General features: G+C 40.8%; 2 protein-coding genes across 2 annotated transcripts; one reads left to right on the top strand and one right to left on the bottom strand.

Annotated features, from left to right (window-relative positions):
- The first annotated feature begins 1,923 nt into the window (after positions 1 to 1,923).
- LOC139654142 (germ cell-specific gene 1-like protein) lies at positions 1,924 to 9,353 on the top strand. The gene is made up of 7 exons (XM_071531189.1): positions 1,924 to 2,119; positions 4,454 to 4,648; positions 6,940 to 6,999; positions 7,410 to 7,568; positions 7,889 to 8,000; positions 8,666 to 8,914; positions 9,191 to 9,353. The coding sequence occupies exons 1-7, from the start codon at positions 1,924 to 1,926 to the stop codon at positions 9,351 to 9,353; spliced, it is 1,134 nt and encodes a 377-aa protein (XP_071387290.1).
- Positions 9,354 to 14,058: 4,705 nt separating this feature from the next.
- On the bottom strand, positions 14,059 to 19,764 carry LOC139654141 (visinin-like). Its single transcript, XM_071531187.1, has 3 exons — positions 19,384 to 19,764; positions 16,920 to 17,031; positions 14,059 to 15,353 (listed from the first exon to the last, which is right to left on the bottom strand). The coding sequence occupies exons 1-3, from the start codon at positions 19,762 to 19,764 to the stop codon at positions 15,268 to 15,270; spliced, it is 579 nt and encodes a 192-aa protein (XP_071387288.1). The 3' UTR covers positions 14,059 to 15,267.
- Between the last annotated feature and the right edge of the window lie 5,917 nt (positions 19,765 to 25,681).

Here is a 25,681-nt window from a genome sequence, read left to right as displayed (position 1 = left end):
GATGAGATGAGATGAGATGAGATGAGATGAGATGAGATGAGGTGAGGTGAGATGAGATGAGATAAAATGAGATGAGGTGAGGTGAGATGAGATGAGATGAGATGAGATGAGGTGAGGTGAGGTGAGGTGAGGTGAGATAAGATGAGATGAGATGAGATAAAATGAGATGAGATAAGATGAGATGAGATGAGATGAGATGAGGTGAGGTGAGGTGAGGTGAGGTGAGATGAGATGAGATGAGGTGAGTTAAAATGAGATGAGATAAGATGAGATGAGGTGAGATAAAATGAGATGAGGTGAGGTGAGGTGAGGTGAGGTGAGATGAGATGAGATGAGATGAGATGAGATGAGATGAGATGAGGTGAGGTGAGGTGAGGTGAGGTGAGGTGAAGTGAGGTGAGGTGAGGTGAGGTGAGGTGAGATGAGATGAGGTGAGGTGAGGTGAGGTGAGGTGAGGTGAGGTGAGATGAGATGAGATGAGATGAGATGAGATGAGATGAGATTGCACTGAGGTGATAAAGTGCCACAGCAGTAATTAGTTAAACCTCAAAGCAGAGACCAAAGTCATTCTACCACCGGTTACAAAGACAGAACCAGTGACTCGACTTTTCTTCCAGATGACCTGATGATCCTTAATCCTGATGACTTGCCTCTGTCCTCTTCCCTTTGCTCTAGGTGGTCGGCCAGACGAAGACAAAGCGTGAGAGTCAATGAGAGTCGGGGATTAAACCACATCCACCTAACCCTGCAAGATTAAACGCAGATTATCGAGCCCGGAGGTAACCCCCCCCACCCCACCCCCCCAACCCCCGAGACACCGGACTAATCACTCACATCTTCGCATCCCAATCCCTTCACCGAGAGGTAGAAGAACAGGTCGGAGAGCAAGATGTGCCCTAAGAGCAGGACAAAGCTGGCCGGGGACTGATTAAGTTTGCGAAATCCTCCAGTGAGATTTAGACGTTTATCTTCGACCCAAGCGGGAAGAAGCAACTGTCGGCTTTGAACACACAACCGGAGACAGATACCAGTCCTTTGTGGCGGGAGTGGAAACATGGGATAGCGAGGAACAAGAGGAGAATGCGCGGACTCCGACGTCTCGCCTGGGTTGTACCGTAACATCGGCTTGTGTTTTTTTTTTTTTTTACCCGAATCTAATTCTGATTAACTTTTACTTTGCTCTCCATTGTGACGCTGACTTTTCTTTAACCGCATAATGAGAAGCCATCCCATTGAGTGGGTTAGGGACTGATACTGGGCCGGGGGAGAAAGGCCGAGTCTTCTTCCTCCTCCTCCTCCTCCTCCTCCTCCTCCTCGTCCCGCAACTTCTGCCCTACCCATCTGTCTCTCTCTTTGCTCTCTCGCCGCTGGTGATTAAATCCCAGCGGTTCATCTTTCTCCACTCCACTGCCCTCTGACCTCCAACACCACTTGCTGATCTACTGTCCTCTTGTCCTCCATCTATCTGCTCCACCCCACTTCTTCTCATCCTCCCCTCTGACCCCTTTTTCCACTTCTCAAACAAACGCCCCTAATCCCCTTTCCTCGCTTTCTCTCTCTCTTCACCATATCCTCCTCCTCCCCTCACCCACACCCACTTCCATCAATCAATCTCACGCTCACGGCTCAATGTCACTTTTCCCTTCATCTTGACTTGTCACGGGAATCCCCCCCCCCCTCGCTCTTCTGATCCACATCCTGATTGGTCAACAGGAGGTGTCGCAGCCCTCCTCAGCTCTTTCATCCATTTTTGAACCACCACCTATCACACCCCTTTTTGATCATCCCCTTTCTCCCCATCATACTTTCTGATTTCTCCCTCCTTTCGCTCCGTTGAACCTCCACCTCTCCTCCACCCAACCTGCTCTCTCCACCTCTCCTTCGCCTACTTTCTCCCTCCAGCCACCGAGTCGACCGGCCAAGATGCTCGAGAAAATGTCAAGGCGCAACCGCTCCCTGCTGTCCCTGTCCCTCACCTCATTGGCTCTCACCCTGTCCGTCTCGGCGTTCTGCACCTCCTATTGGTGCGAGGGGACGCACAAGGTGGTCAAGCCCCTCTGTCTGTCGCCGGTCAAGCTGAAGAACTGCGGGCAGAATAACAGCCAGCCATACACCACAGGTAAGGAAGGGAAGAAACACCTCCAACATATATACAACAAAGGGTTTCCTATCTCAGAAAAATCGGTACTTGATATTCATTGGTCAGCAGCTCAAAAAATATGATGATTCCAGTCTTAATAATATGATTCTTTGAAGGTGAACTCCATAATTTCAATATTTGTAGTTGTTGCTGTACATGTAAATTGTTCCCCTACAATGAAATCACATGATATCTCAGACAACACTGATTGGATGTTGGGAAAATTTGGGGGAATGATGCATCTCACCACTGCACCCCAGCATTGTCAATAATACACTGATTGGCCTGAGGGGGGGCATTACATTGTTTGTTTGTTTGTTTATTTGCTCATTCGTTCCTTCGTTCATAAATTTGTCCATTTGTCGAAATCTTAGACACAACTCTTCGGATTTTGATGAAATTTTGGGGGAATGATGCATCTCACCTCTGCATTTCAGCTATTTACCTATTTGTTACTGATTGGCTGTGACTTTGACTGCATCATCTGTGTGTGAGGGGGGGTGGGCATGTGTGCAGTTGCCATGTTTCACTCTGACATTTATTATCTGAGGTTTTTAATCAAGGACAGACAGTATGAAATATCTGAACATGAATCAGTTTTGAATTCAGTGCCTTTCTCAAGAGCGCAGTGGGAGTGTTTGTCGGCACTGTTGATGTTACAGCAGCCACCAGTACTGATATCATAATTTCATGGCTCTTTAAACAGTAATCAGACTCAATGCAGTTTTTCCCTATTTACTCGGCCAAGTAAAGATCCGACCTGGGCTGCAAAGAGTTAAAAATCAGTGCCCAATTGCATGAAAAACCAGGTGTCCAATCTCAGTTTGGAAAGGCACATCTACAGAGTTAGCATTGGTTGAACTTGCTTTACTTGAACTTGCTTTCCTTCATTTTTGCTTTGAAATACTAATAATAATTATTTATTCCGTGCATCATTAGTGAAGTGTGGGTTTGCTGGATAGAAAGGCATAAAAACTGCCTTTTTCATATTTATGAAAGGTACAATATCTGTCTGTTGTTTGTACTGTTGTAAGAGAGATTCTGATTGTGATTATACAATATTTCACTCCTAAACACACTGTCAGGGATGAATAATTGATAAAGTATAAATAATGGTTAGAATTTCAAAGCAAAAGTAAGGAACCCAAGTATCCCAAGTAAAGCAAGTTCAACCAATGCCAACTAGATATGCCTTTTATGAGTACAGCTTCTCTTAATTTCATGGCATCCACTATTTTTTTCTTGCAACCTGCAGTTCAAACATTTTGCACTTGCCTTGACTGGCAGCGCTTCACATAATAATCCAGGCTTTGTTGCTAATCTCAGAACTTTTCTATCTGCAACTGCATGTTGTCTGGATTCACGACCCTCTGTCTTATCCTTCGGCTTTAAGCCTATTTGTTTCCATGTAATATTCAATTTTCGCTACATGGAAAACAGCAGATTACCTAAAGAACAGTGTTTCTGTGGGGGATTGTGTTACAGACCCACGAGGGACCGCTTCAAGGATTTCTGTGAGAGCGTCTTGGCACATTAACCGTATAGCAAGTTACACAGTGCTATACAGCGTTCATATGCTGTTTATTTTGAGGAATCTTCTACTCTCTTTCCCTCTGAATAAATCCACTCCCCTGCTTTTCTCTCTGGCCTGCCCTCATTTTCTCCTAAATCTCTCTTCTGCTCTCTCTGTTCCCACTCCTCACCCCATTTCTCTTCCTCTCCTCTCTCCCTTCTCTCTATCCTCTCTTTCTTTTTTCCTGCCTCTTTTCCCTCTTCTCCCTTCTTCCTTTCTCTCTTTAATTCTCTGTCCTTCCCCTCTCCCATCTATTTTCCTCCCGCTCTCCCTTCTTTCTATCCATTCGATATTTCTTCCTCCCTCCCTGTGTTCCCTTTCTCCCTGTCTTACCTCTCAAACGCCTCTCTCACCTCACTCCCTCCTTCTTCTTCTTTTCTCTCTAATTCTCATCACTCTTTTCCTCCCTCCCATCCTCTCCTCTCTCCCTTCTCTCGATCCTCTCTTTCTGTCCCAACACCTTTTTTTCCTTCTTCTTTTCCCTCTCAAACCTATCTCCCTCCCTCCTTTTTCCTTTCTCTTGAATTCCCTCTTTCCCCTCTCTCATCTATTTTCCTCCCTCCCTTCCTCTCCTCTCTCCCTTCTTTCTATCCTCTTTCTTTCCCTTTAAATCTTTTTTCCTACCTCTTTTACCTCTCAACCTCTCTCTCACCTCCCTCCGTCTTTTCTCTCTCTAATTCTCATCACTCTTTTCCTCCCTCTCTCTTCTTTTCCTCCCACCACTCTTTCCCTCCGTCCAGAGGCACCCACCCCGGACCCCAAGAACCCGGCCTCCAACGTGACGCTGTCCCCGCTGCAGAAGGAGGAGCAGGCCAGGATCCGGAGGAAGCAGCTGGCCAACGCCGTCCACTACATCTGGGAGACGGGCGAGGACAAGTACATGCTGCGCTACTTCCACACCGGCTTCTGGCAGTCCTGTGAGAAACACAATGAAGGTTGGTGCTGAGCGGAGGGAGCGAACCAGTGAGACGGTGGAGAATCCGGGTTTGTAACTCAACAACTTGATGTTGGTGGTTTAAAGCTCCTGTGTGGACAATCTGGATGAGCAGCTTCCCTCTTTGACTGAGCAGATACAAAGGGAAGAAATTATGATCCCAATAGTACGGAAGCCCATTGAGGACATATATTCATACATTTTCCTGTGATAACAAGTTAATTTTCTTTGTTTTCTTGAGATAATGAGTTATTACAAATTTGTTCTTAGTCAACCATAATATAAAGATAAGCCTCTTTTTAAGCATGCACTTAGGAGGATAAGTTGCACATGGCTGAATTATACTAGCCACAAGCCTAACAGGCTAGTAAATTATAATAAAAAAACAAAGAGCAGCTCTGTGCTTTGGCGCTGCAGAGACTTTATTAAGTTATGACCCTGAAATGGCATAACTTTCTTATATTTCCCTCCTCCACGCTCTTTCTCCTTCCAAGTTTTTTTTTTTTTTTTACCAATTTGAAGTTATTGGACCATCCTTTGCCAAGAGCATACCAAGGAAACTAATTAGATAAAATGTCTAGCAGGTGCATCTCCTCATGTAACCTTCTTCTGGTTGGGTGCTCAGCCAAAAACTACAAACTAACTTCCAACAAGTCCATGAAAACACACAGCACACAGGCATGGCGTCACTCCATAAAACTTATTCAAAAAATAAGACAAGACTTATCCTCAATTATACCACAGTTTTATGGCCAAGATCAGGCTAATGTGTTTCAGCAAATAAGCCTGAAGCAGAGCATGCTGCCAAAATGAACTGAGGTTAAGTCTTATATGGTTTTGATGCCCATGTTTTGAGGGACTCATTGGAAACAAATTAGGACTTAGGACATCATACATTCCATTCTCTCTTTCCCTCTTTTTATATAAGAGAACATCACACCAAATTGCATGCTGAAATTTCACAGTGACACTTTTTTTCTCAAATCTTTAAGGTCCAGTCCTCATTTATGCATTTATACATCCAATGCACCAAGCAGCACTTATTTCAGTAGCACTGGCTTGCCGATTATTCCTCCGTCTCCTACCAAAGTGAGCATAGCTAGCATAGTGAGCAGTGCAAAGCAAATTTCAGCATGCAGTTTGAACTTGAAATTGTCTCCCATAGCAGGATGGACTACAGCTCTACGCTTTAAGTCAGAAAGCATCTGTTTCTGTTAGGTTTTTGGGGGGATTTGTGATGAATATAAAAATAAATTCTCAGCATTTGCAAGGGATTACTGTGTCATTTTCCCCCTAAAACTACATTTTGCAGTTTTAAGATAACACCCTGATCCTGGCAGATGATGTAATGCCAGATGCTGCAACAAGGACAGACAGACGTTTACTGTACGCTTTATTTTGATCCATTACATTATAATACACATAAAATTCAGATATTAGAGATTGAAATAAGGACATGAGGACATTTACAAGATACAAAAGAAGCATCTCCACTAAAGACTCAATGGAATCATCTAGTTTAGCACTTTATTTTTTGATAGCAACTTGTCAGGGCCATCAGTTTTAAACGCAAACCTCCGTGTGCAACTATGGGTTGAATCTTAGTCAGCTTGTCTGTTTTACAGGGTAAAAAGAGCACATACACTTCCAGAGAGCTGCATGATGCCCTTTAGAGGTGATACTGAACTCAGTCCTTTCATTCAGTCCTTTAGTTCAGTTAATTTGGCCAGGTGAGAACAATACCATTCAAGCTCACCTGAAAATTAGAGTCTCAGTTCTCTAACAAGAGAACTATGGTGCGGTTCATTAAAAATGAGAACGTAATCCAACAGGAAACAACCCCAAAACACAAGGGATTATGGGTATAAAAAAGAGACGGTGTTGACATCTGACAGCCAGCAGTTCCTCATGCTTGGAATCAAGATGATGTGAAATGCCTCCTCAGTTTATCAGCCAGGGAGCATTTTCCAAATCCTTGAAAGAACTCACAAGAATGCTGAACCATTCTGAGCACAAAAAAAAAATCAAAGAGCAAAGACAAGTCCACCATGCTTAATTAAAGTTACAGAGACTGGAATCAGATTTATTTTGACCCCCGTTCCCTTGATCACACCTTCAGACACATCAGGATCTGGCTCCCCGAGTCACTTCTTGTCCAGTGGCCCAGAATTCCTAGCATCACCTCTGGCAGCAACGCTAGCTAGCTAGCTGTAGCCCAGTGGTTTCCAGATGGCCCATGTGTATCACTGTCAGGATGTCGATGGCTGAACTCTGTTCTGATTGGTCTTCCAGGTGAGGACCAGGAAGAAAAGTGTCGGAGCTTCATTGAGCTGACGCCAGGAGAGACACAAGGTTGGTACGACACAGACGAACCACACCTCCACAAAAATAACCTGCAATCCAATTAATGTTTTCCTCACTATAACTAAAACCCAATCAATAGCAAATGCAATAAAAAGAATTAAGAGAACAATTTTACTCAGTGTCACGACCAACAAACAAAAGTTATTTAACTAAGAAAAAATATGAATTACACATCATCATTGTCACATCAGTCACTTTCTTTCTTTGTTCTTTTGATTCTTGATCTTTTCCTAAAAGGTGACAGAGTTAACAGTTTGTTTACTGTCAAACATATCCCACAGTATAAAAACGCCATTTGCCAATTTTGATTTTAAATCTATCTGTACGCAAATTTGCCTGGGTTGATTGATTTGATTGATTGATTTTCTTTCTCTCTCCCACCCTGCCTCTCCCCCCAGGTGTCCTGTGGCTGTCGGTGATCAGTGAGTTCATGTACATCGGCCTCCTGGCCATGGGCTTCCTGCTGATGTGTGTGGAGGTGCTTTGTCTCTGTGCCAGGAGGGAGATGAACGCCCTCAAGATCAACGCCTTCGCCGCCATGTGCACCGTCCTGTCAGGTGGGGATGGGGGGAAACTTTCTGCTGCGTTGTTTAAAAAAAAATCTCTCATTTGATCAGTGCTCGCTCACTGCTGTTAAGAGGACAGTTTGTATTTCATTCTTAAGTGTCACTTTCTGTACAGTTTACATAGCAGTTACCCGAGAGAGAGTTTAATCTTTAATCTATCCATCTAAATATTCATCCCTCTCTTTCTTCTCTCTCCTGTCTTTTCCACAACCTTTTTTCTGTATAATTCAATATATTCTCTCCTCTCTGCTACTACGATTTTCTCTTTATCTCTGTCTTGTCTATCTCCCTCATTTCTCCCTCATCGTCAGGTATGATGGGGATGGTAGCACATATGATGTACACCACAGTGTTTCAGATGACTGTCAGCATCGGGCCTAAAGACTGGAGGCCACAGACCTGGGACTACGGATGGTCCTTTGCGTAAGTTCATTTTTTCAGTTCAACCCAAAGGTCTTGATTGGCATGACGAATATCAATAATCACTTTTTTCAAAAATATCAGACTTCAACAAGAAAATGCATTCGCCTGCTGTCTGAACGCGGAGAAAATGTTTCATAAAAGAGCATCAAAAGGCAAAAACACAAAACTTGAATGGTTAGAACAGTCATTGCCATTCAAATCAACGTTCCAGAATGGTCTTAGCGGCAGCCATTTTTATATGTAGTTAGGCTAGCTTCTGTATAAACCGACTTATGGCAAGTCGCTGAGCTGAGAGGCTTTACAGCAAGAACCAAAGCAGCTTCTCTGTCTCCTTTCTGCCATGGATTGCTAACATGCTAATGTTGATTAGAAGAGCTAGAGAGAGAAGTACAGTCTGTGATAAAGCTACGTTAGCCTCGTCGCTAACGTTAGCTTTCAGTTGAGTTTTGACAGTTTGCTAACAGACTCATCTGCTCAGTTCTCAAGCAAGTGTGACATGGCTTTAATGCCCAGACTTGCGTTGTCACCATAGCAACTAACCCTTAAAATTCCATAGTCGCCATTTTGTGCTGTAGCCTACTAGCCAAATTACCATGGCAAACAGTGGAAGTACCGTTCTATCTATTCAATTTCTGTGGTCAAAAGCCTCTCCTCCACCCCCGCAGCATGGCGTGGCTGTCGTTCAGCTGCTGCATGGCGGCCGCCGTTGCCACGCTCAACTCCTACACCAAGACCCTCATCGAGATGAAGCACCGCGCCCGCATGAGGCTGGAGGAGGCCCGCGCCGCCGCCCGCGCCCCCTCCTACGACGAGGTGGTGCACGCCGCCGGCGGGGGGGTTTACTCCGTCAGCCAGCTGATCCAGCTGGGCCAGCAGGGGGCGCTCCTCGACCCCCTGTGGCCTCGAGGAGTGGGGCCTGCCGTGGGACCGCTGGCCTGCGGCGCCGGGGGGGCGCTGCTCGTCGGCGGAGGAGGGATTGGAGTCGGAGGAATTGGAGGAGTTGGAGTTGGAATGGGAGGAATGGGAGGAGCTGGAGTGGGAGGAGTTGGAGGAATGGGAGGAGTTGGAGTGGGAGGGGCAGTAGGGGTGGGAGGAGCAATAGGAATGGGAGGAGTCGGAGGAATTGGAGGAGTAGGAATTGGAGTAGGAGGAATGGGAGGAGTTGGAGGAATGGGAGCAGTAGGAGGAGTAGGAGTGGGCGGAGCAGTAGGAGTTGGAGCAGGGAGGCTGGTGGACCCGCATGGCGTGGTGGTGGTGGAGGGATGCGGGATGGAGGGATGTGAAGACTGTGAGAGGGAGATGGATGAGATAGATTACGCTCTGCAGGAGGAGAGGGAGGACTCCATGTGCTAAGACTGTGTGTGTGTGTGTGTGTGTGTGTGTGTGTGTGTGTGTGTGTGTGGGAAGGGGCAGGAGTGTTGTGTTTACTGTATCATCTTGACGAGACTGGAATTACTGTTCTAAAGGCTATAAGACTTGTATTTCCCTTCTATTAGCCTTTAGAATTTTATTAGAACCATATACTGTGATTTTAGGAATCTATAGGATTTAGTTACACTAAAGCGGATCCCAGCAACTCTCTCAAGTAAACGTTAGGGCCTTTCAGGGCTTGGGAAGGGAAGGAAGTAAGGAAAAGAAGGGCAGGTAATTTTTGTATCAAGACAGATTGTGATCCATGGAACAGCGAGTTAATTTCAGCTAATGGAGAACACTGGTGTCATTTAGAGTTATATATCCATAACTTGCAGTACAACACCATACTTGATGTGACACTTAAAATGTGTGACAAAAGTGAATATAGGATGTTGAGTTAAATTGTTTGACACAGCTGGAAACTATTTTGTGGTGTAAGGAGATAACAGCAGAACAAATAACTACGCTAAGAGGGGAGCTATAGTTATTCCACTGCAAATATGCTAAATGACATTTTACAGGATATTACCAACTGTTGAAATGGCAGCAGAAATAAAGACTGTTTGATATTGTCAGACCAAACCACATATCTGCAAAAAGTATGTTTTTCACATGAATGAATTTGAAATTGTACAATGCTTTTTAATAGGTTTCAAGGGCCAAAATCCAACATATAAATGACCGTGTATACTTTCTGCTCTCGTGAGAAACAGAAAGATGCAGCAGCAATACTGCGACTTAAGGCCTTGCCAATAGTAGGGCTTTGTCTACTGTCATTTCTAATCTTTTGAAATACAAGTACTTTAATAATGTGAAAGACTGTGTCTGTTCTGCTGTATGTCACATAGTAAACATGTTAGGAGCAAGGCTGGATGGGCACAAAAACATGCAGGAAAAAAAACAACTGAAAATCAGTTTTTGTAATCCTATGCAACAAAGATGATGTTTTGTTTGTCCATGATTGTCCAGCAATATCAAATCTTGGCAACCAATCAAGGGTTAAATACTGGCTATTTAAGAAAAAAAAAAAAAAAAACAGATTTCATTTTTATTTACTAGGGTAAATCCAGCCTTCGATTGCTTCAGGGACGATGTGTGATTGTGAAAACGATTAAATCGTATGAGCAAGACAGCATATCGAAATGTGTTGTTATTGCAGCTGTGGCAAGTTTTATGGACAATTATATATGATAAGAAAACGATTGTGAAATCTCATATTACATCCTTTGTTTTTATTCTATGTAAGTTTGTATTAATGGATGAAAATCCTGTAATTGCTACTATTACTGCTGTCCTGATGGAAACTGGTAAGATGAATAAAAGAGGCAAACTGGAACCACATTAGGAATTCTTGCTGCCTGTCTTACCGATACACACAGGTCGTTTTGGCTCCGCTAACTAGCAAATATTCTTCAACACAGTCTCTTAACATTTTCTGAAATGAGCACAAACTCTGAAATGCAGATTACATTTTGTGGACATGAATAATGTGAAGATTACATTCCTCCACTATGAACTGGATTATGTGACAATAGGTGTTGGTGACGTGAAAAGGTTAGCTAACTTTTAGCTAACTGTTAGCTAACCTTTTCACCTGTTTGTCACACGAAAACTTTAGCTAACAGAATTTTGTTTAATGGTAGGGTTAAGGTTACGGTTCAGTTTAGGCAACTTAAACAGTTTGGTTAAGGTATGGGTAAGGTTTTGGTAATGGTTACATAAGAAGAACTAGATAAAAATTAAAACTTCGCTCATGGCTAGAAAGCTTCTACTCATGAGTTGGAAATTGAATCTGGGTCATCGGTGTTGAAGGTAAAATGTCTCCACCCATCCCTCTCCCAAACCTCCATGACTTTTCACCATACTATTTCAACGTTAAACTACGTACTGTTTCTAGTTGTGGCTCCTCCATATAATCCCTCCTTGTTGGGGAAACATTATTTCTCTCACTTATCGTGCACGCAGGCAGCACATATATGCACTTTAAGACGTTTTGGTCATTTCTGGTCTCTTTATGCCTGTTAGCATTACACATATTTGGCTACTTCTTTACCATTTTACAGACTCACAACAGACAGACAAATTTAAAAAAAAAAGTTTAAATTACCAACAAGATTTGGTTTTACTGGCAACCTAAAAATACCTGGCCTGGATGGGAATCTATGAGTGTGTCCTGCTAGTGAGTTGTTTCATGCCCCCCCCCCCCAACTCTGTATCTATATCTACATCTGCATTTGTGCTTGTGTTGTTGTGTTTGTTTGATATTTGTATTGTATCCCCTCAAAAGCTCAAAAGACAGACGTTGAAAGAGAAAGAGAGAGAGAGAGAGAGAGAGAGAGAGAGAGAGAGAGAGAGAGAGAGAGAGACGCAAAGATTACTGCATGAGACACATGACGAACAGAGAGATTTGGAGGTTAAGACAGATGTTTTCAAATGCTGGACAGAAGATTATGTCAATAATCTCCCCAGTCAGGGGAATAAGAGAGAGAGAGAGAGACACACAGGGAGTGGGAGAGAGACAGAGAGAGATTGACATGATATAGGGGGCAAAGCAGAGATAAACAAGGTTGCAGGGTTACTGAACAGTATGTGGGAAGTAATTGAAAATGTAAATGAAGAGGTTGAATTATACAACGGTTCATGTAAGACGAGTCATTTGGGTAAAAGAGAATCACACCACTTGGGACTGAAGTGATTTATTTCACATTAGAATTTTTTGATCAAATACAACACAACAAATAGAAAATGAAGGGGTGAAACAGCTTAGCAGACACGTCCATTTATCCATAGTAACCGTTAAAGGTACAGTGTGTGCCCTTTCCCTCAGCTCATCACCATCGGCCCTTTGTAATCACAGCAATAACAGAAATTGTAATTAGGCTACTTGCCCCATGGATCTTCTTCTTTTCACTTTGGTTCTGAACAATCTGCATTTGCATTGCATTTGCAGGTACCATTCGCCATAAAATTAATACAACTGATGAGTTAATTTCCAAAATTCTTTATATTTTTTTGGGGAAAAAAATCACTGCATGTGTAATGAGGATCTAGTCTGTAAAAGTCAATCAATTAACCTCTCACATTATCCTTTAAAAAGCACCATGAGAGTGGGTGTAATGTTTTTTAAATGGTAGATATCTTATTTTGGAACAAAACTCTAGAGTTCCATTATGGTGGAGAGATGCTTCATAATTAATTTGACCTCATTATGAAATAAGTCGTATGAGTACCGTAGTTTCATTTAATTTAGTGTTCAAACATACCAGTATAATAACATAATGGCTAATTTAAAAATCTTCAAATATTAGTATGAGTAAAAGTTTTTCAAAAAGCTGAATGCCTCCAAATCTAAAAAATCAAAGATAAACAATATTATATTCCACTAGCAAAAACCCACAAATACCTTTAAATGTGTTGCTGGATATCTGCAGTGGGTACGGACACTTAGCTAGGCAGACGTCTTTTAAAAAGTGGAGCAAGAAAGTAAAAACCAGGTCTACTGGTTAGGAAACAATACTGATCTTATATATGCAGGCCATTATGTCTAAGAGCCTTGTGTAAGTTGTTCTTAAGACCGCTGTGGAAATAGAGTAGGTCAATTGTGAACATCTGGGGTTAGGAAGAGGGATAAAGAAGCTGGGATTTAATTTTTTGAAAACAAATAGAAAAGCTAAATATATTGGACAAAGAAAATTACATAACAGTTATACTAATGCATGTTTAAATATTGTGGGATCTTTTAACCACCTAAATTTTGAGTATGTTCACAGTTTTGGAGGGGTCTGACTTGTAGATGGAAACTGAACGTTTACAGCCCAACTTAAATCAAAACGCAAGTCTGTTTCCTTAAATGTTTACAGAATCTGAAAATAAATTACTTTTTCGTTTTAAAAAACTTTATTTCTCTATTGTTAAAAGGACTTGATTCAGTCTTTTAAAGATTTGTCTTGTGTGATTTGACACTTTTGGAGCAAAGCATCAAAGGTACAAGAGTGAAAATATCCAAAACAAACAACAAAGAATAAACAGAAGTGTACAGATGTATAGAAGTTCTTCATTGTGCATTATCTGCTGCCACTAGATGGTGCTGTCTTTTAAGTGATTTTAATAGTTTGGACGTTTAGTAGACAAATTGCTTTCCTTTTCTGACTAAGAAGGGACTACAACGCAACCATGTACGATGTTATGACCAAGTAAACAGCTGTTGTTCTGCTTCATCCAACATCACACTACAGAACGCAGGCTGCTTATCCTGGTGATGAAACTTATTACAAAGCGGAGTGGAGGAGTAGAAGACAAAAACAACCACATCACAAAACAAACTAGGCCTATATTTCACATATTAGCGATTACATAATTCAGTTAAATGCATTTCCTTCAAGACATTTCTTTTCTTTTCTTTTGGAGCGCCGCTGTCTTCCCGCTAGCTCCCAGCCATCCAACATGCTAGACTTTTTCTTTTTTTGTTGGCGCTGAACTTAAAAGTTCTTAAGACAGCACTGTATCACAAGATCCCACAATCCCATTATTATTTACAATAAAAATCATGAGGAAGAACTGAAGAAGGGAGAATTCTGACAACATAACTTTTATTACAATTTCATAGTTTTGATCTAGTGACAACAAAAATGTATTGTAATGGGAAACCCATGACCAACAATTATTTTTAGCTGCTGTTGTACATAAACAACCTATTATCCAATATGCATCACTGTAACTACAACATCATACATGTAGGATTGTGTCACATGGATGAATCGAGCACTTATAAGAGACAAAATGATGTGATTATAAAGGTGCAGCTGCACCCCCTGCACTACTGCAGCTACACCACTGGCTACATCTTCATCTATAGGTTTTCAGCCTGAGATAGAAAATATCCCATGGCAAAATGGGAAACTATATGGAGTCCAGAATTGGCTGCCCAGTAGAGAAAAAAAACTGTATTTCATGGTGATGATGTATTAACTCTGCTATCATGTGCGCACAATATAAAAACATGCGCTCGAGCTGCTAAAACGTACCCTCATAATATACTTTCTCTTTACAAATGTGCAGTAAATGCTCTAAATACTGAAATAGTGGCAGAAATATGTGGTTCATCTTTTGCAATTTGCTGGATAAGCTAATTCAAGCAGAAAAAATGCATACGTGCACATTTTAATAAATTGTGAGCAAGTGTTAATTTGTTCACACAAATTATAAAATATTGTGCACAAATGAGGGTAGGAATTAAACAAAACAAGGGAATTGTGTGTCTTTTGCACTCAAATTAATCAAACGAGGACATGTGGTCTGTCTCATTCGAACGTTACAGCATCTCATGCCGTCAGTGTAATAAATGTTGCCTCAATATTTTTTCCTGCGGCCACTCCCAGGCTCTTAATTTTTGAATTTCTTTTGGTGCATGAAGGGCAAGCCAAGATACATGTGCGCCCTCACTTTAAGGTGTACACAATGGTCAAATAACCACAAAGCTCAAACAGCTGTGATGAATCAAAATTTGGAGGTGGTTACTATTGTAACTGCAGGTAACAGGGGGGGGCATCTTTCTTGCTTTCCCATTTTTTAATTTTACATTTATGTTATGTATGTATGTATACTAAGTTAAAGACAACTTTTCAGACAACACACACGCAATCGTAACAAAAGTCATAATACCCTTGAGGAGATTCTTTACTGTAATTTAATTTGACTTTATTTAAATAGACATTCCTTTGAGTGATGGGGCATTATTGTTGCGCTTATATTCACATTTACAAAGGTGCAGTCAGGTACCATTGTCTTATTAGAGTGAAGGAGCGGACAAAAACTTGACTGGAAATTGATATGATGAATTTGTTCAATAGAAAGGTTACTTTCCAGGCTCGTACTGAATCAAACGAAGGGCACCCTCATTTTCCATCACTCCCTTGATAAACTCCCCTTCTGCCACTCGTTCTGGGGGGAGAAAAGGAGAAGAAAAGGGGAGTGGTTATGAAAGGAATCCTCAATAATGATTTCACATGCATGGTATTGAAAAAAGCTGAATCTAAACACCACATGAAATTAAAACATGAAATGGAAACTCCTTCAGGGAGGTATCGTACAATTCCATACTGAACATTCATACAATCCATCTATCCATTCACCCATCCATCCCACCTTCCCATCCAGCAAGTTGAAGTTTTAGATCTACAAACATTTCTCAGAGGCAGAGCTGCTCTGGAGGCAGAAACAATCTCATTGGTTGAGTTAAACCTCAGTGGCCAAATAACCACAGTTTTTCAGAGTGCAAGTTAGCTAACTGGCAAACTTGAATGGCCAAAATATATATATAAATATATAAATGCAGAGTTTTCTTTTTTTCATTCATTCATGACCATGGCATTCGTGATGTTGGAAGGTCAGCAGCTAGCTAACTAGCTTAAGTTACCTAGTAGTGATGCGCAGATTGCAGTTATATCCGCGGGCACCGCAGTTAATCCGCGGATCGGGTGGGTCGTGGGTCATAAAAATTAACATTCTGATTAATAGCGGATGGGTTGCGGGTGGGTGAAATAATACATCATTAATGAGGAAAATATTAATACCTGTTGCCATTTTCATTTTACCAAAAAAGAAGAACTTAAATAAATGTTTATTTATTTAAAACCAGCCTACTTCAGTGTAATATGTTACCATATCATCATACTTACATATATCCCACTGAGAAATAATGGTAATGTGTGATCGGGTGCACATAAAAAAAAATATTTTTTGAGTTCATTAAATACCTGCAGCGATCCCACTGGAGCAGAAACGATAAGTGCGTCTCCCCATTAAGAGAGACGCTGTGTAGACACTAATAATTATTTCTATTACACAAGAGAGAAACGGGACCGCAGCATAAACATGAAACTGTATTGCAAAGGCACAGTTCACCATGGAAACATTTAATTACTGAAAGCAGCCTCTCTAATCTTTAAAGTAAATCGTTAAGAAAACACTCATACGTCAATACAAGGAACACACAATAAAGAAATCACATAGAAAGCTCACGCTGCTCGACATAATTTAAAAGGCAATATGAAGGTGGAGTGAAATGTCCATGCGGGTGCGGGACGGGTGCGGGTCTACAAATCGTAGAAAATAATTTGTTCGGGTGAGTGGCGGGCGGATGATTTATGCGTACATGCGGATTCGGGTGGCTTAAGAGCCGATCCGCGCATCACTATTACCTAGATAGCTATAGGCTAACATGGTTAACTTGAACTTGGAAGGTCAGCTAGGCTAACTAGCTAACCTAGTTTAGCTAGATTGCATTTCTTCTGTTTGTAAAAGAGCGCTAGGCTTCATAATATTAGCTTCCTCCTCTCTTACCTCTTACCTTTTTCACTGGGCTTCAGTCTAATGTTGCTTAGCCAGAAAAACTGCACATGGTTTAACTCAACCAGTGATATTATTTCTGCCTCCAGAGCAGCTCTGCCTCCGAGAAATGTTTGTATTTACAACTCCAATCTGACCGTCCATACTGTCTCAACTCACCAGTCTCTCCTTTCTCGAAGAACTTCCAGAGTTTATCTGCCCTCTTCTCAGCTGTGTTTTCATCATCAGGCAGCTCACCCTGTTCATCTTTAGGAATCAGCTTAAAAATTGCCTGTTAGGAGTACAGAAGACACATAGATACAGAGAAGTATTTCAGTTTTATAACACTTCATCAGGAGTGTTCAATTTGTCTGGATTATGCTACTGCCATTTTTGTCGGCACCATGTCTCATTACCAGTGAATGCATTGCCCTCATCATTATCTTGTTTGTTCTATTTGTTTTCTCTCACATTTTACCTCTAATCGCTATTTAACAAGAGAACGATGCTAACAAGGTGGATGCCACCCCCCTTCATTTCCTCTTTACTCACCCTCTGGTCATGACAGCCTAAACTAATACGAACTCTAGCCTACTACATGATTGCAACGGGAGCAGAACCCGATCCTCATTTAATCTGCACCTTTTTAACCCATCCATGAGCTGATCATGTGTCTATCCACAAAAACAACAGCAAACTGTTATGATGGCATGGATTAACTGACCAACTGGGCCTGCCTGCCTTTGTTCTCCGATTATATGACCGCTAATCTTTTAAATTGAAATGTGGTGGCTATAAATAGGCCTATGGGAAAGTGAAGCATTTAAAGCACCCAGAAAGTGGGGTGTTTTTTTAATACAATAAAATGCACTGTGTACTATGCTGGACAAATAAATATGAAACACCACTTGGGTAGTAATGATCTTTTCAGTCCTTGTGAGGTTCTTCGCTCTTTTGTAATTTTAACTCAAATTATGAACAGTGCCTTCTATATGACTGCTTGGAACAATATCAGATTGGAACAACATCTGAAGCTTTCAGAAATCAGTCAAGTAAACTCAGTTCATATGAGAAAATAATGGGGAGAGAGAGGGTGTTCAGAAAACATTTCTTCATCTTCCATACCCCAAATAAACAAAAACAAAAACATGTTCATCAGTTGGACTTAAGTAGCCAAGCCAGTAGCAATGTGTATTGGTTTAAAATTTAGACAGAAAGTGCACATTTTATCGTGGTTAACATCATAGCTAGCTATTAAATGTGTTATATGGAGAAAAAAAATAAAAACATGGTTTAAAACTGACAAGGGATAACCATCAATGTATTTTTAAAATAGTCTATAAAATCTGACCTTCGTCCAATAGCCAATAAAAGGTAATAAACAGGTCCTATAATCAACTTGTATGCAGATGATACTGTTCTTAACCCTTCCTTCTGCCCCTGTTAATACTGAATCTCTTGACAAGTGGTTGCCATACTATAACTACAGGAAACTCAAATTAAACCTTCCAGACAAACAGTGGTCAGAAGCCCGATGTTTATATGTGTTTTGTCAAACTGAGCAGTGCTGGAGATGAAGTAAGCATTTCATTCTTTTGTGGCTCTCTGCCCTTTGTTTGTAAATGAGTGACAACAACTTGTTTTTAGTGGTCAGTACACCATCATACTACACTTTCCTCAAAACTGTAAAAATAGAAATATAGCATTCAACTATGACTGCTCAACATGGAAAAACTGTACTAATAATAACAATAAGAATAGTGTCATTTAGGTCTTGTAGCGACACCATACTGTATGTCCTCATTAGACACTCAGATCTAATCTCCTGTTTTATTCTCTCCTCTTATTCTATATATACCCTCCCATCCCCAGTCCAAAGCTCTCTTCTGGTTTAGCCCTTAATTTGCCTTAAATTGTTTATCAGCATCAATTAAAGTCTAATCCAGCGCTAAAGTGTTTCCTAAGAAGGGCACGTAAGTCCATGAGATGTTGCTGCAATTAAACTCAGTGACGGAGAAATTGGCACTATCGCCAAATTAATATAATCCCACTCATTTCCATTAATTTACCTCTCACCAAGGACTCAATCTTTGATATTCTTCTTTCAGGGATATTCTTCCTCTTAAGCTCCTAACATTTACCTCTTTTGTTTTCTGTTGTCTCAGCCATAAATCTACATTGTTTTTTGTTTTTTTTAAGTTCTATGTCCAAATCAAGTGACATCCTGAGAGACACCTTGAAAATTTAAAGATCTTGCATCCATCTTTTAATCCATCTACACATTCCCTTTCTTCACAATTCACTGTGCAGATCTCTATCACTTTCATCTTCTTTCCCTTTGTGCCCATATCAGTCCAACCCTTCATCCACCCATCCATCCCCTTCACCAACTTTCCCGTGATGCCTTCATCCAGAACCCACCCATCAAAATAACAATCTAACCCACCCTTCATCCATCTAAATCCACCAGTTTATCAGCCAATCCCATTCCTTAGGGATATAAAGCAAGCTAGACACACTTGAACTCAGTTTATCTACCGTTATATTTGTTAGACAGAGCTGACCCACCTTTCTAAGCTGCTTGACTTACGTTGACCGACTTTTTTTTTTACCACTACATCACTGCCCTTCCTCCATAACTCACCGTGCAGATTTCCTTGACCTCTGACTTGGTGATGTATCCGTTCTTGTCCACATCGAACAGCGAGAAGGCCCATTCCAGTTTCCTGGTGGTCTTCCCCGTTGACGTCATGTGGAGAGCGATGATGTACTCCTTGAAGTCCAGCGTACCATCGTCATTGGTGTCGAAGGAGCGGAAGACGTGCTGGGCATATGTATGGGCGTCGCTCTCGGGGAAGAACTTGCTATAGATGGACTGGAACTCCTCTTTGCTGATGCGGCCTGTTGGACACTGCCTCTTGAAGTTGTCGTACCACTGGACGATCTCCGTCTCTGAGAACTTGGTGTTGAGCTTCAGATCCTCCAGGATCTCCTTGGACACTGCACCGCTCTTGGTGTTACCCATTGTTGGTGTTGTTGCTGGTGGTGTTTGAGAGCTATATCAATGCGTGAATTCGTAGTCCTTCACCTCTTCTAGGCCGATTAGCACAACACTTCAGCCTGGTAGTTTTGTGCGCTGTGTTGGCTCCTCTACTTTGTCAAAGTGGTAAACAGAAGAGTATTCCTGATGTACGCTTGGCCCCGGTCCTGGCCTGTACCTCAGCCCACGAAGACGAATGCTGTGAAAAGAGGAGAGAAGCCGCTTGGTAAGCTCATTAAGCCAATCAACCGTCGGTAATGTCAGTCTGAGGCGTCACAGAGAGGGGTCAACAGAGGTCAAAGTTGCCGTGCGTGTTTATCACGATTTAAAGTGTGATGCTTCAGCCAGTTTTGGCAGTTCTCTACCTCTCTGCTATTTTAAAAGGGGCAGCAGGCCAGTTTGGTATTTGGCACAGAAGAGGGAGGAGGGAGCTTTTTATGAGAGATTAGAGCAGAGCTGGTAACTCCCACATTAATGGCATCTTGTACAGACATTATGCAAATGAATCAAAATAGGGGAAGAAGGAAAGAAGGGAAGAAGGGAAAGAAGGGAAAGTTGAACCACCAAGGAGAGCAACAATATGTGAATCATGTCAAAAATTGAAAAATAATCACATTTTATAAAGCATGGCCAAATTCATTAATCAATTATTAAGCAATCATTAAGTTAGTCTTTAAGAGCCATTCCATGATGTTACCAGACTCATTTCTTCAAGTGTATAACAGCAATAGGTTGAAAATAATCTTTGAATCAGTGGTTCCCGCGCAGATCCAGCTGTCAGGACGCCTCGAGTTCAACTCACATATGGAAACAGGAGTCGTAAACCTTTGGTATGACTTTGCTGCTTATATGGCAGTGATGGCAAAACGTTGTATTGCAACCACAATGGAGATGACCATTTGATGGGGCAGCAAATAGTCACAAGGTCACAGGTTTGATCTCTGCTACAGTCAACATGTGTATCAACATCCACATGTCTTATTGTCCTTGAGGAAGACACTGAACTCAACCAGCTTGCTTTGGATAAGAGCGTTGGTTAAATGCGTATAATGTGAAAACATCTATGCCTGCCTCAGCCCAAGACCAGCAATATTGTTCTGTTAGTATTTATGGTAATCACAGTGTAACTACACAATGGACAAAATCACAGTGTAACTACACATGGGACTGCAGACAAACATTAATTAAAGTATGGTAGTGATGTTTGGCAGTGACATGTTGCTGAATCAGAAGAATAACCTCATCTTCTGAGGAGAGTAAAGTACAAGACTGTGATGGCCCTAAATAGACTCAATTAATTAAAATACCAACTGATAATTAGCAGTCCTCATGCTCTTTAAAAAATATAAATTTATTTAGTTACTAAAGCAATTTGGTAATGACAGATAAATATTGTTCTATTTTGATCATTATTGGGGTGTAATAACACAAAGCAAGGCAGTATAGTACTACCAAATCATCTCTATCCCATCAATCATAATGTAAATTAAAAGATTAATTTAATAGAGATGATCTCCGCCGACAGTCACCATGCAATCTTTGAACCTTTGAAAAAACAGAAAAAGTGCTCCTCCATATGTGTGGAAATACAAATCAATGGAAAAAAACATACCCATTGTTACCAAGACAAAGAGTAAATATTGATGAGATACATTATGAAAATAAACATGTTTTAGGTTCTGAGCAATAAACAAATGAGCAATAGTGGACAAAGGTGAGTAAGACTTTCACATTATTTGAATCTCCAGAATAGCATCATATCAGAATAGTTGTTACTGTACCAAACATAAGTACTATTGCCATTACATTGCCATTGCATTGCTATAGATGAGGGAAATAATAATCTGATCAGGGGTGAGAGGGCAAGCATTTTTACACTCACCAAATCAACCAAACAAAATAAAAACTACTGTGAACAACATTACTTTTAAGCCCTTAAAACTCTCCCTTGTTATTTGCAGAAGAGACACCGTAACATATAGACTTGTGCCATATGATACCCAGTTTTATCCATTACATTCTGGCGGCATTGGTTCCATGCTCTACCCATTTAGCAGTTTGCAAGGGACAGAAACTCTAGTGCTGCCCAGGAAATGAAACCCCTATTCCTGGCTGTTTTCCTGACATTCCCTACCCAAACAGAAGGCCAACAGGCGTGATAAACTGGAAAACCACGAGCTTGGTTCCTACCTGTGTGAGCAGCGGAGGAGTCCAGAGAAAATAGTGATGTTCTGTCTGTCAGCGCAGAGGAAATCAGCCTCCACCTGCTGAGATAAGTCAATTAAGCTGGATCACCCTGAGGCGGAGCCACCACAGCACCATGTGAACTCCTGAGCTGCTGCCTGTCTTTTTTTTTTTTATTATTTAGTCAAGTAGTCAAGTCACATTTACTTATTTATTTATAAGGTGCTTCTTACAAACAGGATTCCTAGAAAGTGATTTAGAGAGTACAAAGGACAACAAGAGACAAAAACAAGAAAGTACATGCGCAACACCTCCAACTTTAACTCCAAGATATGGAGCCAGTGTGTGTGTGTGTGTGTGTGTGTGTGTGTGTGTGTGTGTGTGAGTTCATATGAGAACAATGAGAGTTTATCATAAATGCATGTATGAAAAAGAACTTAGCAAAGAGTGACAAGTAAACAAATAAACAACAATATACAAAAATCAACTCTAGGGGAAAACATTAGTTGCAGTTACCACAAGAGCACTGATGAATTCTTAGTTGTCTTTTCAGAAATTTTTTAATTTTTCAGGAATTATTGTAACTATCAGCATTGTGGAAAACCTTTGAAAAACTCAACAGGATCAAACAGATTTAGAATTCCAGTCTACTTCCTGGTGTAAATGATGTCACCAACACCCAGGTTCCATCATTATGGATATTTGTTCCCCAAAGATAAAAACACTGGCCTGCAGTGGAAGGTTCGGCTCTCACTCAGTCCTACAAGCTTTGTACCATCAAAAACTGAACAAAATGATGCTCATTGTGTTAAAAATCATCATTAGAAAGCATCAAAGTTTCCCTGACATTCTAAATCTCACCCTCAGATATAATTTTTAAAAAAGTAACATTGGGGGGGAAATACTGAACAGTTGTAATTTTTTGCTCATTACAAATGGTGAAACGGTCAAATTTGAAGATATTGAATACTGGCACAAAATAATGCGTATTCCTAGTATTCTGTTACATCACCACCTGGCCATCTTGGTAGTGAAAACCCAGATGATTGTTTATTGTTTATTGTTTACTGTAAGAACCCCATTAGCTGATGACAGAGCCACCGCTAGTCTTCCTGGGGTCCATACAACAGAAGGACAAAAAGTAAAATACAAGAGTACAATAATAAAATAACAACTTTATTTATACATTTTGTATTTATAAATACAATAATAAGAGGAATATCAGTCAAACACACATACAAATGCACCTACATACAACCAGAAATCAACAATTATTCACCCTTTTATCACCAGAAAAGTAATTTTTCAAAATCTTTTTAAAAGACAATTTACCATTTGCAGAGCGTATATAAATTGGCAGCTTATTCCACTGAGTTACAGCCCTGTATAACACAATTCCTTTTAAGAAGTTTAATCTCGGTCTAGGGGCAACTAATAGACTCATACTTACACTTCTTGTATAGTAACCATGTAAATCAACACTGTATTCTAACTGATTATAAAAATTAACAGGATTCCTGGTAATAGTGGCATTTCTAATTAGAAGAAGTAGGCTAGATAATAGCCTCTCCTTTACTGGGAGCCATGAAAGGCATCAACCTTTCATGTGGAAGGTTGTGGGATCAAATCCAGACTTGTCCTTTCTAAAGTTGTTAGTCATCAAGGACAAGTAATAGAAAGTTTGGCCGTTGTGAACAACTCCAGCAATGTGGTTGCAATGAAAAGATCAACTTGACAGGGGCAACACAAAAGCCGGTGTTAGATTGCATGTTTGATCTTCACAACATGTCAGTTTTTGTGTGTGTCTTTCTACCTTCTGTAATGTTTTGTCTATCTGTCTGTCTTATCAAATTGTGCTTGGACCCCTCAATCGCTGCTTGCAGCTATATTTATTATAGTTTTTATTGGTTGAACCCCAACACACCTACAGGCAGTGGTGGAAAGTAACTAAGTACATTTACTCAAGTACTGTACTTAAGTACAATTTTGAGGTACTTGTACTTTACTTGAGTATTTCCATTTTATGCTACTTTGTACTTATACTCCACTACATTTTAGAGGGAAATATTGTACTTTTACTCCATTACATTTATTTCACAGCTATAGTTACTAGTTACTTTTCAGATCAATATTTTATATTTAAAACTTTTGATCATCTTTATAAAATAACTATAAAATAGCATTGTTATAGATTAGACTACCCAAAAGTATAGCTAAAGTGTTAAGATCAGCTTCATGTTGACAACTTTAAAATGCTGCTTACATGTACATGTATGTCAATAAATCAGTATTAATATTCCAATAATTTATGAAAAATATAACTCTCTAAATGGGGACAGTTTGCATAATGAGTACATTTACTTTGATACTCTAAGTACATTTTGCTGCCAATACTTATGTACTTTTACTTAAGTAAGATTTTGAATGCAGGACTTTTACTTGTAATGGAGTATCTTTACATTGTTGTATTGCTACTTTTACTTAAGTAAAAGATCTCAGTACTTCTTCCACCACTGCCCACAGGTTACGGGTCAGACTGGACACACCAGCAGGCCGGCCGGTTGTTTGTTCAGCGTGACGCCTTGCAAAACAAGTCAGCTGACAGAAACTGGCACAGCGATGTCTCCCGATTACGAGCATATTACAGGCTTGATCCGCTGCAAAAATAAACCTAATCAAGTGAAGTGGCAAAGCACAGCGCGCCGCCGCCAAAAAAACTACCTTGAAGCTTCACACAGGCAAAGTCTTAGTGGTTTAAATCTCTTTGACTGCTGATCCACCGGCCACCATCTGCTCCGCTGCAAACCAGATACACAAAATACACTTTCTGCTGCCTGGGCCTGAATTCATGTATTCCTGTATGTTTCCATAGTTCGGTCTAAACATCCTGACTGCAGCATGGTGGAGCGGCAGCAGGAGTGAAACTGTGTCTAACTGAGTCTGAGCTCTTCCAGGGTCAGAGGTCATGAGCTCGGTGCTGCTGTGGTCGTTAACCACAGCGGCTGTTGTCTCTGCCCCCTCCTCGCCCCTTCCTCACCGCTCCACCAGCATAACATAATACATTTAATGGAGGTGAAGCAAGTTTACAGTTTATCACCCAGTGGTGGTCGGTAATGCAGGTGGATGTTAAAGTGATGTTGAACTGGTATTGTCTTGGGTTGTGTCTCTTCCTCCATGATAAAACCCCCAAAATCAGTGATTCTGTGATCTATTGCTCCAGTAGAGGAGACTGGAGAATTGTATTTTTTTTCTCTCTCCATTCACTGCCATTGTCTGGAGGAACAGTCTGAAAATCACACTTCTAGCACACAAACGAACGTGAACATCTGTTTGTCACAGTTTTTCATGTCAAATTAATCAGAAGATATTATTGCAGTCATTCCAGTTTGATTAGGATCCCATTAACATATCAGCAGAGCCCACATGAGAGCAGCATGTTGGGAAAAGCCTGGCAGAGTCTGTATCCTCAGTGAAAGAGGGAATATTTTCCATACATACTTCACTTTCCAAGTGATTTCATTTTCTCCTTTAGAGTTATTTTAATGTGTTTTCAATGCTTTCTAACATGTTCCGCCATGTTGTGATTTAGATTCTTTTACCAATTCATTGTCTCTTTGCTGGTTATTGTTGTTTTCTTTCTTTTGATTGTTTAGAGTTCAGATGTGTTTCATCACTGTGCCAAAAACTACAATAAGCTAAATTAATGTAAACTGAAAGC

This window comes from Centroberyx affinis, unplaced genomic scaffold (genome assembly GCF_046629955.1).
Source record: "Centroberyx affinis isolate AG114_WGS23_722 - 3 ecotype Tasmania unplaced genomic scaffold, CSIRO-AGI_Caff_v1 ptg002052l_1, whole genome shotgun sequence".
Taxonomy (NCBI): domain Eukaryota; kingdom Metazoa; phylum Chordata; class Actinopteri; order Beryciformes; family Berycidae; genus Centroberyx; species Centroberyx affinis.
The sequence above is the reverse complement of the archived record's forward strand: the minus strand, read 5'-3'. Positions and strand labels throughout refer to the sequence as shown.

Excerpts from the sequence above, each read along its gene's own strand:
- LOC139654142 (XM_071531189.1), top strand. The coding sequence starts at position 1,924 with ATGCTCGAGAAAATGTCAAGGCGCAACCGCTCCCTGCTGTCCCTGTCC. Across the intron at positions 7,569-7,888 it reads CATGTGCACCGTCCTGTCAG|GTATGATGGGGATGGTAGCA; the intron begins GTGGGGATGGGG and ends CCTCATCGTCAG. Across the intron at positions 8,001-8,665 it reads GACTACGGATGGTCCTTTGC|CATGGCGTGGCTGTCGTTCA; the intron begins GTAAGTTCATTT and ends CCACCCCCGCAG.
- LOC139654141 (XM_071531187.1), bottom strand. The coding sequence starts at position 19,764 with ATGGGTAACACCAAGAGCGGTGCAGTGTCCAAGGAGATCCTGGAGGAT. Across the intron at positions 17,032-19,383 it reads AGGTCAAGGAAATCTGCACG|GCAATTTTTAAGCTGATTCC; the intron begins GTGAGTTATGGA and ends TACTCCTAACAG. Across the intron at positions 15,354-16,919 it reads CTTCGAGAAAGGAGAGACTG|AACGAGTGGCAGAAGGGGAG; the intron begins GTGAGTTGAGAC and ends TTCTCCCCCCAG.